Source organism: Simochromis diagramma, unplaced genomic scaffold (assembly GCF_900408965.1).
Source record: "Simochromis diagramma unplaced genomic scaffold, fSimDia1.1 OVJJ01000216.1, whole genome shotgun sequence".
NCBI classification, from domain to species: Eukaryota; Metazoa; Chordata; class Actinopteri; order Cichliformes; family Cichlidae; genus Simochromis; species Simochromis diagramma.
Genome location: NW_024386883.1, coordinates 8,014,196 through 8,032,198, shown reverse-complemented (window position 1 = coordinate 8,032,198; position 18,003 = coordinate 8,014,196). Strand labels below are relative to the sequence as shown.

At 40.6% G+C, this 18,003-nt stretch overlaps 1 protein-coding gene across 1 annotated transcript; it reads left to right on the top strand.

Annotated features, from left to right (window-relative positions):
- The first annotated feature begins 5,295 nt into the window (after positions 1 to 5,295).
- ubtd2 (ubiquitin domain containing 2) lies at positions 5,296 to 17,535 on the top strand. Its single transcript, XM_040032082.1, has 3 exons — positions 5,296 to 5,669; positions 10,215 to 10,451; positions 16,139 to 17,535. Exons 1-3 carry the CDS (start codon positions 5,393 to 5,395, stop codon positions 16,636 to 16,638), a joined length of 1,014 nt encoding a protein of 337 aa, XP_039888016.1. The 5' UTR covers positions 5,296 to 5,392; the 3' UTR covers positions 16,639 to 17,535.
- The last annotated feature ends 468 nt before the right edge of the window (positions 17,536 to 18,003 follow it).

Sequence of the window (18,003 nt, the reverse complement as noted above, 5' to 3'; positions counted from 1 at the left end):
CCGTGCATGGGGCTAGACGGCAAACACGTTAACGAGCTAACTGCGCTAACACACTAGTTCACACCAATGTAATTGAGCATTGCATGGCACATCCAACATACTGTTTTACTTTAGTCCATGACTCGCTTACCTTCAGGGTCATACGTCACATGAAAACCAAAATAATTCCAAACGCCAGACCTGAATGTTGCAAGTAGAGCTTAACTTCTGTCTCGCTAGCTTGCCCTGCGCTCTTCCTTCTGACTATGCTGTCTGTGTTGAGCGCTCAGTGGATCTGCGCTCGACAGTGCAGCCTAGGCGGAGTAGTCGAACACAGATTCACTGAGCGCTCAACACAGACAGCATCGTCAGAAGGAAAATTGATAAAATAAATTACAAATGTTGTATTGTTCGATACATATGCGTACCGAACCGAAAGCACTGTATCGAACGGTTCAATATCGATACGAATATCGTTGCACCCCTAATATATATATATACATATATACATATATATATATATATATATATATATATATATATATACATATATACATATATATATATATATATATATATATATATATATTTATATTATTATATTTACTATCTTATTGTTATTATTATTATTATTATTATTATTATTATTAGAGAAATAATCTGGATTTAAGCCATTAAAGATCTACCAAAGATCAGCTGCTGATAAATAGAAGATCTACTGGAGAATGTTATTTTAAAACAACGAGCATTTACAGTATGTGTGGAACAAAGTAAACAGTTCTACATTTTTGTCAGGACTTTTGTCCTGTTTTCAGACATCTCCTTCAACAAATGTGTCTAATGTGAAAGAATAATATTATTTTGTTTAGAGATGTTTAGTGAAACAAAGTGACAGAGTGATCGTTATTGCTCCATCTTTATGGTGGACCAAAATAGCCACACATACATCCTTCTGTGTCTGTTCGGCACTGTCGATTCCTCCTGTGCATTTCCAGTTACTTTTTCAAACTTTTTAATTTATCAGCAAAAGAATAACAATCATCACCTCAGTATAAGGAAAGATTAATGTTTTTTCTATCCGATGGCACCGCATATGAAACGAGCACATTTTAACACATAATGCAGCACACACAAGCACAAATGCTGGCAACGACGATGGGTCACTTACGTAGGTTATGTTCTGGGCTCTACAAAGGTTCCCTGCAGAATAACTCACAACAGAAGTGTTGGCCTACAGTCAGGAGACGCCCAGAGAAATGTGGCACTTAAATAAAAAATAAGCAAATGATCTAAATCTGAGAATTAGCATAAATATAAATAAATACACGACATTTAAAACAAATGCTTCATTTTATTTTAAGAATATTTTTGGTGTTTCTTCTTGGATTTTCTTTTATTATAGCAGCTTGAATCCTCTGTACATCTAGAGTATTATATCTGCTAAAGGCCATTTTTATCCCGAGGGCCAACTTGACCTGAATCTCTCACAGCCAGGCTATCTGCCTCTCTCGTGCTCATTCTGATTGTCAGCCCTCACCGTTTCACCTTTTTGTTCCCTCTTTTGTCCCATCCTGTTTCTGGCTCGTTTCAAAGTGTGTGACACTGTGGTGTGGTGTAGATTTGCAGTCTGGTCAGACAAAGCAGTTAATTGTAAATCAATGAAAGGACAATCAACTGTGTGCTGTCTGTTAGTCTCCTTCAAACACACAGCTGGCTGTGAATGAGTTTAAAAGCTTCAAGCAGCCCTGCCTCTCTCTGGCCGTTTTCAAGTACACTGTGGCTTTTTATCCAAAAGGGGGTAGCGCTCCACAGATAACAGTAAATCAATGGGTCCGCTAGCAGCCCCATCTTCAACACAGATGGGAAAAGCTGAACATCTTCAAATAGCCAGTCAGGCACTGAGTGAGCGCAAGAATAAATCAATCAATCAGTCAGTGACAAGCCATTAATCCCTGTGCCGGCTTTCAGTCAGCTACATTAAAGAAGTAGAAGGAAAAGGGGGTGTTGAAGGAAATGAACAGAAGACAGTAAAAGAAGCCACAGAGATAAAGATTAGAGAGACCTGTCAGATAAAGAAAAGCAAAGCCTGCTGGTCAGCCTAAAAAAAAATCTATACTTTACTCCTGTTTTTTTCCAGCTTGAAAAATTAAGCCTTATTTAACAGAGTCAGCAGAACAATTACGTTCTCAGAGGTCAGAATAAACAACTTTAACTGCCATTTGCAGTTTTTGTAATTTTTCAGCCAACATTACAGGGTTTTATTAATGAACTCAAACAGTGTTTTTTGCTAAAGAATACGTGAGTCCTAACAAATATACTGACACAAATGTTGCTGCTGTTATAAGATTAGACAATATAGTCTGAAAAATCTATGGTTCTGAGAGTTGCATATAGACCATACCAGCAGGTTCATATTATTCTCTATTCAAAGGTGCAAACGCGTCTCTATTACACCAGGTTTCTGACCTGTGTGTCTCACACACACAGACACTCTATTTTGGTGTAAGCAGAGTACCCCAGTCTTTAGTTCCACCAGCACCATCTACTGTGCACAAAGATAAAATGAGAACGCAAAGAATCAAGAGGCAGCTAGAGAAATGTACAAGAACAGATAGTAGTTCGACTAAAATCATGCAAGTCTCTGTAGTGTTAAAGGTCACACGTTTTACTTTCTCCTTGTTACAGATAAGATTCACTGCGGTTTGACACTTGCACATAAGCAGGATATGCTATTTTCATCTGGTATATCTAATCTGAAGCATCAGATCTCTGCTATATCGGCACTGTGATTATTGCAATATCACTGTGTCTCCCTGCCTGCTTTTTAACTGCCAATAAACTATTTAAGTCTCTCTTCTTACAAAATACTCAAACTACTCATTTAGTTTGTAAAATAAATCAAACCAATTTACCATTATGACTAATGTAATCATGATGTTAGAGTAAACCATGTCACTAGAGGTCACTGCCGTTCTCAAAGTAAGGTGGTCACACTTGTGTGTTTAGTCAACAGCTTATTTCTGCCTTGAGTGTGAAGTGACTGTGTGAAACAGTTCACAGCTTACTGGGACTTCTAACAATGCTTCAGAAGACCAACAGCCAAGTCTGGGATTTTAATTGGAACCACACAACTGCACGCTTTTATGAGTTTCCGTTTAACCATCATTGGGCATGGTCGTAACAGTGTGGGTTTCAGGTTCTGTGACATGTACGAGTTTCTGTAACGTTTGCGACTGGCTTAAAAAAGGCAACATGTCCAACAAAACCGATTCTCTCAGCCATCTTTAGCACTCCCTGAATGAAGCATGGGAGCATAAAATTCAAAGATCAGTCATTTACATCATGAAACGGTCTACATATAGAAGGCAGTACAGAAGATTCTGCTGAATGTCCTGTTATGACCTTGATCTTAAGTATTCAGAGGAAAGTCAAATCCAGGAACTTGTTACATCATATTACATCATTTAGGTCACGCAGATTGTTAGCGAAGGGCTTCCAACTAAGCTCGCTCCTACACGAGCATCTTCTTTCAGTTCCTAGCAATGGGAAATAACTGAAATTCCAGACAGCTTTGTTGTAAAACTAACCTCGCTATCCTGTTGCTGTTCTGTGTTTGTGTTAAGAAACACGTGAGTGACTGTGTGGGTATGTGCATGTGCATGTGCATGCGGGTGTGGGTGTGTGTTCTAGTGCATCAAATTACACATAGATCTCTTTAGCACAGTCCCAAAGATAGTGTCCAGAGTACAATAGAACAGAATCTATGCAACAGTCACTCAACAACATTTTGGGTGTTAAAACCTGGAACAATTGATGTAATATATTTTGATATATTTTGACAGTGGCATAAGCTGAAAAGAGGGAAGTATATAAGAATAGAAAAAGCAGAACTACATTCAGAATACCCTATGACAATATTTTTCTATCTGCAATAAAGTTTAAGTGTGGTTTTTGTTTCGTTATTGCAACAGAACTACAGACGGTCTAACGACTGAAGAGAACAGAATAGAACTGTAACACAATACAGCTGTGGTCAGATGTTTACATCCACTCATCGGGCATGAATGCCATGGTAATTCTTTTTCCACAGTAGAATGACTGTACAGCCTACATCTTTAATGACTTTAAAGAAACAAGTTTGAATTCATTTTGAATTTTCTCGAATCCACACAAGGTCAAAAGTATAAACACAGACTCAAATATATACATAGACTCCCACTAATGTTTGGTTGGTGGTGCAAGTTGCACATCAACCAGATGCTTTTGCTAGGCATCAACAAGCTTCTGGCATAATTCTAGTTGGATATTTGAGCAACTTCATTTAAACTGGTTGGTTTCCGGACAAGGACCAACCGTTTAAGAACTCTCCAATAATTTTCAATAGGTTGGTGGTCGGGGCTTTAGGAAGGCCATTCTAAAACCTTAATGTTAGCCTGTTTTATCCACTCCAGAACCTAGCTTTGGTGTGTTTGGGCTCACTGTCCCGTTGGAACAACCAAGTTTCACCCTTCTAGCTGCTGATGTGAGGCGAAGTGGACGAATTTGGAAGTGGTCATCCTTTTTCATTATTCCATCCACTTTATGCAATGTACCAGTACCACTGACAGCAAAACAGCCACAGAGCATAATGCTACCACCACCATGCTTGACGCCTGGTAGAGTGTTGTTAGGTTTGAAAGCCTCACCTTTACTCCTGTAGTACTTCTGTACCACTTTCCTATTTGGAAAAAGAATTGATCAAAGAAATCATTACCATGATGAGTGTATACAAACTTCTGACTGCAACTGTAACTGCTTTCATTATGCTCTGTAGGGTAAAATCCAGTTTGTGTACAACTTAAGAAATCTAAAATGTGTGTCTAAAACACCAAACTAGTTTCACTAATGAAAGCCTCCCATGCAGGAAGAAGAGCAAAGTAGAGTAAAAAAAAAAAACATGGAACACAAAATCAACAATATTTTGTGCATTAAAACTAAAAAAAAATATTAAATAATAAAATTAAAAAGAGTGGAAATTAGAATATAATAGGCAGCACAGCTGAATGAATGAGAACATAATAAATAATAATAATAATAGAGGGTGAACATTTTGATGTGACTGCTGATGTGCAGCAAACAGCTTCTCATAAAACATGATATGAGATGTGTCAAAATGCATTAACATCACTAGAGTACAAAGTCCAAAGCAAACATTTCATACCCTAAAGATTATCTTTATCTTTTGTTTTCTTTTGTTTTGCACGGTGCACTTCTCCTTTGTTCTCTGTCCTTTGTCTATATCTCTTCCTCCTTCGGCCCCTCTCTTTCTCTCCTTCATTCCTACCTCGGTCACCTTGCAACGACGTGAACCTCTCTCAGACCTTCTTGCGCCGCCGAAAAACACGAAGAAGATCATGCCTGCTGAGCTCAGTCTATGCTGAGAGAAGGAGGGAAGGAGGAAGCAAGGAGAAAGGGAAAGACGGGAGGAAACGAGGAGGAAGGAGAGGACAGGAGGGAGGAAGGGAGAAAAGGAGGGGAGGGGGGAAGAGAGAGAGAAAAACGAGACAGGGGTAGTGGATGTAGCTGTAGCTGTGGGCCGGGGGGTGAGCTACCTAGCCCGGGCTGCTCTGCTGAAACATCCATGGGTGGCTGTGTCGGGAGCCACCACGACTCTTCGGGCAGCTTAAACGAGAATTCGGACGGCACTGGAGGTAACTTGCGGGGCTTGTCGACGTCTTTTATTGGCCACAAGCTTGCATTTCTTTTTTCCTTTTTTTTTTTATGAAGGGCTTCCTCCAGGCTCCCTGCATGTTGTCCTGACTGGAGGTCTTCTTCCCTTCCTTTTAATATCCGAGCCAGACAGAGCCGAAGACAGACAGCAGTCCTGCCGGGTGTCTCCCTCCATGCACCTGGCCTTAAAACGGCAAACGACGCCTCGTCTGCTCTCTACTTTACAAAGTGGGAAACATTGACTGTGCCAGTCTGCCTCCCTTTGTTCTTTGGTGTTGACTAAGCTAGCCGGCTAAAACGTAGCTAGTTAGCTTGCTAGCTTTCTGCATAACAAATATGGGTCACAGGCAGCAATGGCATGCAAGGGGAGCGCTCAGGCGTGATTCAGTGTGATTTCAGATTTGAATTATGCCCAGACTCTCTGCACAACTTGAAGTTACTGACAGCTCGAGTAGGGGTGCACATATGGCAGCTGCTGATCTTGTCTTATATTTATCATCATTATTATTATTATTGATTGTTTTCGTTGTGAGCGAGGTGTCGGGTCATGCTGTGTCCTGAAAAGTGGTTGGAAGAGTGGAGGAAGTGTCAAAACTGTAGCTTTATGACTAAAAGCGAAAGTTATCGTGTGAGCAAAAAGTGATATATCGCACAAAACTGCAAGGTAAAGGTTAGTTTTATTTACTGAGCAATAAATGGAGTTGCATGCAGTCCCAAAGCATAGTAGGGATGACAGCTCAAGCAGTGAGAAATTGAGTGCGACACTGTCTATGAATGCATGCTGTAGTACATATTCCCTTTATTAGATAGTTTACGTTGGTGATATGGATAGGGTGCACAGTGAAAGAAGGGTGCTTTGTCAACTATAAAAGCTCTGGGTGGGGTTTAAGGGGAATTGTTGCGTTTAAATGGTGTGAATCTTTTAAAAAAAAAGAGAGAGAAAGAGGGGGGGGAAAAAAGAGCCCCATCTTGTAGTTTGAGGTGTTGTACACAACTTCCTTAGTGTTGTTTCCTGGTTTGTCTGATCTGAAAATGAGTTCTGCTCATAGCCAGTGAGTTATTTTAATTACAGAGCGGTAAATACAGTTGGTCATGGGGGGGTGGAGACTTAGAGATGCTGAGATAAAACTTGGTTTCCTTTATTCATTCCCTCGTTGCCTCTGCTTCTGTCTTTGCCAGTTCCTCAGGCTTCCTCCCTGACTAGATATCGCGTATAAACAGCAGCGGTATCTGTAAAATGTGGAGGATCAAGAGACGATGCAGCGTTAAACGGATGCAGACAAGCAAGCAGGAACAACGCAGTTCAGTTCAACATAGGCACATTTATGTGTCACTAAATCAGATCTCGTAGGCAGGTTTACATTGCAGAAATTTCTATGTTAAATTGTTGTACATACCGGCCTACATAAATCCTTCCTGAACGACACCCAAGTAGGTTACTGTTTAAAGATATACGTGAATTATTGGCTGACAGACGATGTGGAAAGCAGGCTAATGAAGACTTATGGACAGAGTCATGCAGACAAGTTCATAACATGAGAGCATATCCGCAGGAATTCAGGCATGCACTGCTGGAAAATGATTACAGCTAAATGACGCACTAAAATGCTTTTATGTTCCTGATGTTACTGATTGTTTGGTACTTTTGCTAATGTTTTGTATAATCACATAAAATTGTTTAAAGAGCCTGTCCAATGAAAACTGGCACAGTTATATTTTCCTCTAAAGATAAATCAGGAACAAAAAAAGCAATTCAACTTCGTAGTTGAGCATTTCCGCCTTGGAACTGCTTCGTACCTGTGTTGGGTCTGGCGCCCCTCTAAGAAACTGGAGCTAGAGCCAAAGAAGAATCCTGACTATTGTAATATATAGTACTTAAGCGAGTCTTAAGCCACTTTTAACAAAAGAAGGAATGACTGTCAGGCTGTCGGATCTCCATCTGTCCATATTTGCAATCAAGTATAAGCATTTGACATTGTCACACTAAAGGCTCATGCTACCCCTTTACCATAACTTTTCTAATCAGGGTCCAAAATGAACAACCTTCTAATGTAGTTAGTTTCAGTTTGCCAAATAAATGTAAAACGAGTATCGAGCTCAGGGTCACGTGAGAGGTGGATCAATCGTACCCAGTGGTCAAGTTCCCAGTCTATTCCAGGACTATCACAGTTGACAGCCAGCCATTCATGCTCACATTGATGCCTATGTGCAATTAAGAGTCACAAGTTAACCTAACATGCATGTTTTGGGATTGTTGGAGGAAGCTAGAAGTGAAGTTGGCCAGTGCATTTGAACCCAGAGCACTTCAGCGTTAACTGCTGTACCACTGTGCTACCAAAATAATTGTGGGTTGCTTTTTTCCCTACTCACTTACATGTATTCTGGTTCTGAGTTTGATAAGCACACGCTCATGGCTCAAACCAATGCGTGATTTAGACTTCTGTGGGAAATCTATGTGGTAACTTACGACATAACTGGAAAGTCCTTTTAACCATACACCATAACCTTCTACATAACCCAACTCAGCCCACAGCAACTTGAATGGCGTGGAAGGTTGAAACGCAGGGTTATGAGGAGTTTCCAGTTAATACGTAGAATTCCCACAGAAGTCTAAATCACGCGTTACGCAGAGCCTACAGACACCTTTTCAGACCGTCACTTACATGTTGTAGCTGTGTACTGTCGTCAGGGGCCAGTGTCACAAACAGCCCTTTCTTGTGCTGTTCTCAATACAGATCAACAAAGGCCTGAAGCAAAATTAAATGTTAAAAATAACAATAAGTGTTCACTTTTCAACTAATCTATACATAGCATCTTCCACACCAGTCTACGTGCTGTTGGGTCATTGAAAGACTGAAGGGGAGTACTTTTGCTTTGGTTGTGTACCCCTTTGCTCTGTGTAGGTAAACAGGCACAAACGTAGTACTATAAAGCAAGCGTCGCACAGCTGCTGTCTGAGCTATTGACTCCCTCCCTGACATTTTTCTTCTGTCCTTTACCATGTAAGCAATCATTAACACTAGTCAATGAGCAGATGATTAGGACTTTATGGGCTGTGTGAAGAAGTGGATAATTGAGATAAAGAGCCTACAGTTTAAGAGGGTTAAGTTGATTAAATGGTTAATTAAGCATCCAGGATTTTTACTTTTATGTTTGATTAGTAAGTTAATTAATCGTTTAACGATTCACAAGAATTTGGCTTCAGTTTTGCTCTGGGCTCTTCTTTATTCAGCATAAAACTTTGTCACTTTGCTGGTGGATTTTGTTTGTTTTGTTTTTAGTGTAGTCCAGTTTTCTTGCCTGGTGAGTCAAAAAGTTAATTTGAAGCACAGTTTCTAACGCTGTTGAACTCAATCCATAAAATATATTTCAATTATGATACATCAACATGTACTAAACCTTGTGCAGTTCACTATTCTTCAGAATAATTTTCACATTGAGCACCTATGTATGAATTTCATTGGCACTGGGAAGTGGTTTACAGTATTTGAGAAGAGTTGAAGGTCAGCACCAGGAGAGGAACTTTTTAATGTATGTTTATCTGTGTAGCTATCTGTTTACTGTACAGCTGCTGCATTGTTTTCCTCCTCCCTGAAATATCAAAGGCTAAACCTGTCCAACTAGGTCCCCCTTAACCTACTAAACGCTGTGTACTGTAACCTGTCTAATGAGCTTATTTCAAACGGAAAGTCTTTTCAGCAAGTTCAAGCAAGTATTAAAAGTAGCACGGCTAGAGGCTTGTCTTACTAAAGTCAGTTGAAGGTTGGTGTTATTCGACTGTGCCACATGATCATCAGGGTACGTGTATACCAGCAGGTGTAACTCAACACCTTGATCCATCAGCTTGCTCACACCTCCGTGTCTGTGTTGTGTATTCAAACATACACGCTGTCCTGTGTGTCGGCCCCTTCGGCGGTGATCCAGATGGTGTTACTCACCTGCCTTCACGCTGCAGCCGGAGGGCTGTTAGATGCTAGAACCGTAACCATTTAATTGGGTTTAGTACCAATACATTTTTAGCTTCACTTTGTCTAAATGCTTCATTTAGACCTTATATTACAGTGTAGGCCCATTTTTAATTGACAATTGAATCATGCTTGTGTTTATGAGCAAAGCTGAAAGTCTTGTTTTGTTTCCAGTGAATCCTAACATTTGTTATGCCTGCTTCCTCCTTACTCATAATCTCTACTTCTCATTTTTATCTTCTGTGGATTTCCCATCTTTTCTCATCTTGCATCCCACATCTGTCTACTTTCTCTTCCCTACATCCAAATTGCTTTTGTTTTTCTTCTTTCCTTTTCTTGGTATTTCCCCTTTACTCCTTCTTCTCTTTGTTGCTTCCTCCGTTTATTCCCATTTTGGTTCACACCTTTGATTCCTCTTTCCCTCCCTCACTTTTATGAGAGTCTTTTTCAATATTTCTGTTTGGTTCTTCAATTTTCAGCCTGCGTCAGTCTTCCTGTTTTTATTAGTTGCATTTTCTCTCTAAATCCCCTCTTTCCTCTCCCTCTCTTTGCCGCTCCCAGTGGCTCTAGGGCGTAACCAGCCCCTGAAGAGAGAGCGGCCTAAATGGAAAAGTGACTACCCGATGACTGAAGGCCAGCTGCGCAGCAAAAGAGATGAGTTCTGGGATACGGCGCCAGCTTTCGAAGGCCGGAAGGAGATCTGGGATGCGCTGCGGGCTGCGGCCAGCGCCTTTGAGAGCAATGACCACCTGCTGGCTCAGGCGATACTTGACGGAGCCAGCATCACACTGCCACATGGTAACACACATTTCCACAGTGATGGGTCTAGTTGACAAGTCATAGATTTAGCTTTATTTTCTGAAAAATAGCTGTACTGGGACACTGAAATGTCAAAGTCAAAATCTCCCCTTCGAATACTCACGATACAGAGCTTTTACTTCATGCCACCTGTCAGCATTCACTACCACACGCAGCTACTAAATAGTAGCTCTTCAATGTAAAGAGGTTAAATTTACATAGAACAGAGAAGCAAAGGGAGGCTGCTTCCCCAGGAAGTGTCTTTAGATTGCCCTCTGATAAGTTTCATAAACAGGAAGCAAACTTTGCCACATATTACTGAAGCATTTTGTTTATGTAAGTGTCTTCTTTGCTGTCCTTGTTAAAGTCACAGACTACAATTGACATTTTAGTGAACATGGAAGTAAGTAGAGCGATTATACAGCATCAATATAATTCAGCCTGCTATAAAAGAACCTCTTAGTGATTTTCAGTGACCACGTTTTAGAGTTTAGGCTTTAGCTGCGAGGAAGTGCTGCAGAAGTAACCCATAAATAATAAATAAGGGGCATGTTCTTGCTCTGCTGAAAGGAGGAAGTAATAAGTCACCTAAGTATGCCAAAGAGTTCAAAACACAAGAGCATTCTCTTAGAACAAATCTATAAAATATATGTGGCTCAAATCCAAGCTGTTATAATAAGCTGCTGCAGTAGGCTCTCTACGCGTGGATGTGTCGTTCTTTATTGTTCCCAATTCTTCAAACTTCACAAAAATAATACAGTTCTGTGCAGAATCCCTCGTTTCTTTATATTTTACTTGAAAAATGGGAAATAGATGCAGAGTTGTTGAAACATGCAAACATACAGAGAAATACAGGGCATAAGGCAAAAACAGAGTTTGTATAATTCTACCAAGCTTGGAAGGGAATATTATTTTTAAGCATAGCCTGAACTTTAATAAGCAAGCTTTCTTGTAATTTCTTTAAGTAGTTTTCAGGAATAGTTTCTTGAAGGACATTAAAAGCCCTTCTTTAGATGTTTGCTCCCCTTTGGTCTGTTGTATGTCAACGTGATCCCACAATGTTAATAATGTTCAGAGTTCTGGGTCTCTGGTGAGGCCAATCCATGATGGATTATAGCCCATTCTGCCAGTTGCTTGGTGAAATTGGTTCCAAAGAGGGTGTTGCACCAAAAACATTCTGGTGATTGCTTTGGTCACCAGCAGATTGGAACAGTTACCTGTATTTTCTGTGGAAAACACCAATTTGGCTGCAAACACAGTCAAGCAGTAGTGAAACACTGACTGGAAACGATGGCTTCAAAGAAATGTGTTTGCTGCAGCGAAGAGGCAGAGCTTTTACTTTGAAGACGGATGCTGTCCCATTTCTGGTTTCTTCTCACAGTTTCATTACTGTTTGGAGACCACAGGAAGGGACCGAAGCAGTCGCAATGAGGTTTTTGCCAGCTGGTCTGGGACATTTTTCGAATTTTTCCCCTAGCGACCAGTGGTTGCTAAGTGGTCACTGACCTACCTCTCGGCCTTAGGTAACTGGGGCCTTGTTAAGTTGATGATGGTTAGTGGTCACCTGACTGCAAAACCTGTATATGTATATTTTAAGTACCATTAAGAACCTCATGTCAGTGCCTTACAATGTCTACTTGATTCCTCTCAGTAGTTTGGCTAGGTCAGATCAGGTCCTGCTGGGCTGCAGCTGTGGATTCTCTAGACCTGACATCATTGTTTCACTCTACCAGCAGTGCAGTGCAGAGAGTAGACACAACACTTAAATATTTTCACCACTCACACATTTACATTTTCTCAGTCAGTCATGCAAAGCATTGATTTCAGATTTCTTTCACCATTCTGCCCTTGTTCACCAGGACACTTTTGGTCTTCCAGTACTGCTTTACACTTAAACTGAGCAGCATACAGGAATCAGAACTGACATTCCTAAATGTTTTCATCACATTTAATACATCACATGTTGTACAATTGGGATAGAGGGAAAGATGGATGGATTCTTAACTGGTCCCACAAGGGAAATGACTGTGTTCTGTGCAGCAGAATAAAGGCAAGTTTGCTTAAATCTTTTGGCTATGTGTGGTTGGCTGTGAAGTCTGTTTAATAGGTTTTAAGAAACAAATTGAAGTTGCGTTTTGTTTGATGTGAAAAGGCTTATCTCGAACATCAGGCCACCATTCTAGGTCTGCAGCAAAGGAAACGCATGAGAAAGAAACAACACATTCACAAATTTAAAGCAATTTTATTATGTCCAACATCCTAGTTATCACTCTTAGCAAGTTAAATATTAAGAAATCCAGAGTACAGCTGAGGCTGACGAAGCCACCATTAGTTTTACACTCACGTGTTGATGTAGCTAAAGGAAAGCCAGGGTATTTTTGTGACACCAGAATAAAACAATCACTGTAATCTGTAGGATTCACTTTATTCCTGTCTTTTCAGTAGCTGTTTACATTTAGTCTGCACCAGCATGGTAAAAAGAAAATGTTTGCTCACTATGGGACCAAACAGCGATCCTCAAAAATCTTTTAAAATCGCATTACCATTACTAGCTGAGACTTTGTTGGTGCCATTCAGGAAATGGATTAGTTTCTCCAAATCCCCACTTAATTCATAATGGAGACTTTTATTGTATTAGAGATGCATCATCTGATGGGTTCCCCTTTCACTGTGTGGGTTTTTTTTTTTTTTTTGTTTGTTTGTTTTTGTAAAAGAGTTTAAGTTTTTTTTTTTGGTTGGTTTTTTTTGTTTTTATTTTAAGAAAAAAAAAAGGTTGAAAACAAATTTTGTGGTCATTGAAAGTTGCTCTGTGAACACTGAAATGAGATTAAAGTCATTGTCTTTAGAAAACATAAGGAAATTATAGAGCATCTTTTCTGGAGCCATTTGCTGTCATTAGCCATCCATCCATCCATTTTGTGCTGCTCATCTGTCTTGAGGTATCAGGGGCATGAGGCCAACTCTTTAAGCACTTATGGAGACACTGAGTTGTTACAAAGCCATCCCAGAAACTACATCTCTCCAACATCTTTCCTGGGTCTCCACCAGGAGCAAAAACACCTCACCTAGGAGGCGTCCATGAGACAACCTTGTCAGATTCCCAAACAACCTCATCCAGCTCCTGTTGTGGAGGAGTAGCGGCTTTACTCTTATCTCCTCCTGAATGCCCAAGCTCCTCATCCATAGGGAGACAAGCCACAATTCGGAGGAACCTAATTCCTCACACAATCTTATTCTTTTGGGCACAGCTTGTGACCATAGGTGAAGGTATTGTCACTACGGCAGGCCAGTAGAGCATTCTGTATCTCATTGTGCAGCTCTAGTGACAATAAAGGCATTCTATTCTATTCTATCTGCATCACTACCAGTACCACCCGAATCCATCTGTTAGTCTCCCAGTCTACTTTCCGCTCACTCTGTGATACCCAGGTCTTCCAGCTGAGTCCAGCCATGTAGATTCTCATCCTGTCCACTTCACACACTTCTTACAAGAGCGAAAGTTGGAGGTCATCATTCAATGAAGCCAACATTGCCACATAATCTACAACAGCAGATCCTGATACCACTAATCTCAAAACCCTTCACCCCTTGGCTGTGCCTAGAAATTTTGTCCATCAAAGTTATGAATAGACTCTTTAACAAAGGGCAACCTTGGTAGAGTCCAGCTCAGGATCCAGTCTGATTTACCGTGGGTAACACAAACCAAGCTCTTACCACACTTGGCAGGCCGAATAGCCCATAATAATAGGCTAATACCGCATACTCCCAAAGCACCCCTCAAACGACATCCCGAGGGATGCGGTCATTTGATTTTTCCAAGTCCATAAAATGCATGTAGGCTGCTTGGGCAAATTCCCACGCAGTTTTGAATATCCTTGTAAGGATGGACAGATTTACGGATTCACATCACTTATATTTTCATCCTTTAAAATTCAAAACGTGTTTGGGGGGGGGATATGCAGCACAGCAAGCACTTCAACAACATGTTTCTTTGCTTTTGTCATAAGATTTATTCTTTAAAATTTGGTACAAGGCTAATTCCACCTTGTGGGTGGAATTTGTTTTTGTTTTGATGAAATGCCACAACCAAAAGCATCAGTACCATCTGGAATACATTGGTGTTCTGCAGCTGAAAAATAAATAGCTGTTGAAGGGAAAAAAAATCAAAGGAAGATCCTTTCCAGATCATGTTTATACATTTTCATTGAGCCATGTTAAAACTAATATTTATCTTAGCCTTTTGTGATGCTGGCTATCACTACTTCTTCATATTGTGCGCTCTCTGTTGTCCCACATAGAAGGAGCCTAAATAAACAACTGTTTAGTTGGTGTGCTGAAATATCGGAGGTAGGACAGCTCAACTGTAGATTTATTTGCTCAAATTTATATTTATTTTATGTACCTGATAAAAGCAGAGAGCTATAAAATATTTAAACATGCTCTCCAATTATTTATGTAGACTCCTGCACAATATATAATAGTGTGGTTGTGGTTGAAATAATTGCTGCACTTTCGTTTTGTGGTGGTTTTTGGTGATTGCTGCTACGCAGTGGGCTACACGTGCCAGAAACCAGTCTTTTTGCCACCTTATTCCTTCACAATTACATGAACTCTGCACTTTTCTTAAAGGCAAGAGTTACTTTCATGTCCTCACCGAGGCCAAAGTTGTCATCATCTAGAGAGTAGCGAGAACTTTTCTGGGCTTCTGCTAACTCATCTCGGTCTTGGTTACAGGAAAACTCACTGCTACTCTCGGGTGGATCGTGCTTCGGTTTAAGTCATAAAACAGCGCAACAGCAGCAAGGTGACCTTTTTTTTTTTTTTTTTTTTAAATGTCATTTAGAAGAAACTGTGGTCAGGCGGTCTTCTCACTTTTGTGGGGAGAGTTTTTCATCTTTTTGGATGTCATCATCAACTTAATCTTCTGTTTTTGTTAATCCACCATAAATATGACCTTTTAGTTTTTTGGTATGAAAAGTTTGAATTATTTTGCAGGGTATGTATCTGTCAGGAATCCCCCTCGTGAACAGAATGGCTTACATTTTCACTCGTGGACACAACCTCTTCAGTATGCTATAATTCCCACTTTCTGTCCACCAACTCTTTATTGTCAGAGTCTGAATCACAGAAATGACATAATGTTTCTTTATGTTTTAGTCCAAGATGAGACTTTCCCTTTTCTCCTGCTTCCACAGTCTGTCCCCCTACAATCTTTATTTTCTATTTGTATGACTCTCATTTCTCCATTTCATATCAATCCAGGGTATTATGAAGCATAGTTCAGGTTTTGGCTTTGTTGAATGGGAAAAAATATGTTTTAACTTTCACTTTATTACAAATGACTAATAGATTTCTTTAAACAGAAAGTATTCCATCTCATGCACAGCAAGGTATATATATCTATATATTATAACTTTTTTGTTTAGACAAGTAGTCCATGAAGAGTTACGAAAAGGAAAAAATGACCCTCCTGTTCACTTTAGTGTTTTATGGCTCTGCATTGGAAGCTCCGAGTTAATCATTTACCGAGCTCTTACACTTCTGTTTATATTGTAATGTGATTTATTGACAGTGGCAATTCCTGCAAACCATAATCTGTAGCTTTCATTTGATTTATTAACCAAATTAATATTTAGATATTTTTTTTAATATATTGAATTAATTGGTTATATTCTCCGTTCTTTCAGGAGCTCTAACCGAATGCTACGATGAATTGGGGAATCGATACCAGCTGCCAGTCTACTGCCTCTCTCCCCCCGTCAACATGATCGAGGAACGCTCCGATGAGCCCGACGGTTCAGATCCTGACTCCGGAACCGCCGACCCGTCCTTGGGCAGCGCCGGTGATCCTGGCACAGGAGGGGAATGCCAGCTTCGGCTCCGCCTCTCCACGGGTCGCGACCTCCGGCTGGCAGTCCGTTCCACGGACACAGTAGGCATAATGAAGCGGCGTCTACAAAGTCAGGAGGGCGTGCCTGCCGCAACGCAACGCTGGTTTTTCTCAGGGCGGCCCCTGACAGACAGACTGCGCTTGGACCAACTCAACATCTCAAGAGACTATGTAGTGCAGGTCATCCTCAGCCAGCGACCACCACCAGAGCCTGAAACTACACCAGAAACATCAGGGCCAGTGGCAGCAGAAGAAGTAGCCGCGCTGCCACAAGAGCCCACGCCGGAGGAGGATTGATGCTCCCAAACTGGCAGCCTGGAACGGGGCATACCAATGATGTGATAGTATAAAAGTTGGAGGATAACAAGGGACACAAAAGAAGCTGATTTCTCTTCTCTTCTCTTCTCAGACATTTTTTGCTGAGAACTTTGTTTGGGCTGATATTAGGCATCTGCTGGAGCATAAGGACTCTTGGATTGAGAAAAGACTAATCCTTTTGGTTTTTACACATTGAAATTTTGACCTTTTTTGAAGTCTTTTTAACTGTTCCTATGGAAACCAAACAGCAAAAAGAGAACTTTGTCAGATGGCTAAAATGGGTTTTCTTAGCAACACTGATATTTGAATGTTTCTGTGTTTCAGTTTCCATTCAAGTTCTGCTCTTTGGCAAAGCTGGTTCAGCACAGAGAATTCTTCGTATAAGGCGAGAGGGTTACGCGTGTACTTTCACAGCATATGTTTTCAATTTAGACATTTCAAAAAGACACTTACCAGTACTGAGAGTTATTCAGAAATTCTTCATTTAAATACATGATAGTAAATCAGTCAAGAATGCTTGCGTCAGGGGATAAAGTCAGTATACAAACAGCCATAAAGGAAGTTTGGTGTAGTTGGTTAGCAAGCAGATGTGTTCTCCCTCTTGAGGCTGCACTCAGAGGACATGACTGGATGCTTTACCATGCTGCTGCTGCTGGATCATATTCTTTATTTCACTCTGCTTCACTGAACAATCAGATTAATCATGTTATAAGTAGTCAGCCTGTGCGTGAGAGTGCGTGTGAATAAGTGTGTGTGCGTGCGCAGATGTTCATATATGATCAGGACACAACCACCACTCATTCATGTGGCGAAAAGGATGGACATCAGAAACACAGTTGCATATTTTGATTAAAGAAAGAATGTTTTTAATGAAAACTAGTCATTGTTTGTTTTCTTTGATCTCTCTTTCAGAATTTCATATTTCAATGAAGACTTGTGACATACTGGACTGATTTGCCACAATACTTACACTTGCTACAACTCTGGGATTGCCTTTTAATAAGGTTTATGACTTGCTTAGTTTTTCCACTTCTTGCGTTTTAATTAAGGTGATTTCCTCACTCATTTTCTTTGCTTAATACATTACAAATATTACACGTCAAATGGTCTCACAATGTAATTGTTTGTAGATTGCATAGTATTGTGTAAATGGCCTGTATTTGTAAGGACCCCAAAGCGCTTTACACTACATTCAGTCATCCACCCATCCACCCACACTGGTGATGGCAAGCTACATTGTAGTCACAGCTGCCCTGGGGCGCACTGACAGAGGCGAGGCTGCCAAACACTGGCACCACCGGGCCCTCTGACCACCACCAGTAGGCAACGGGTGAAGTGTCTTGC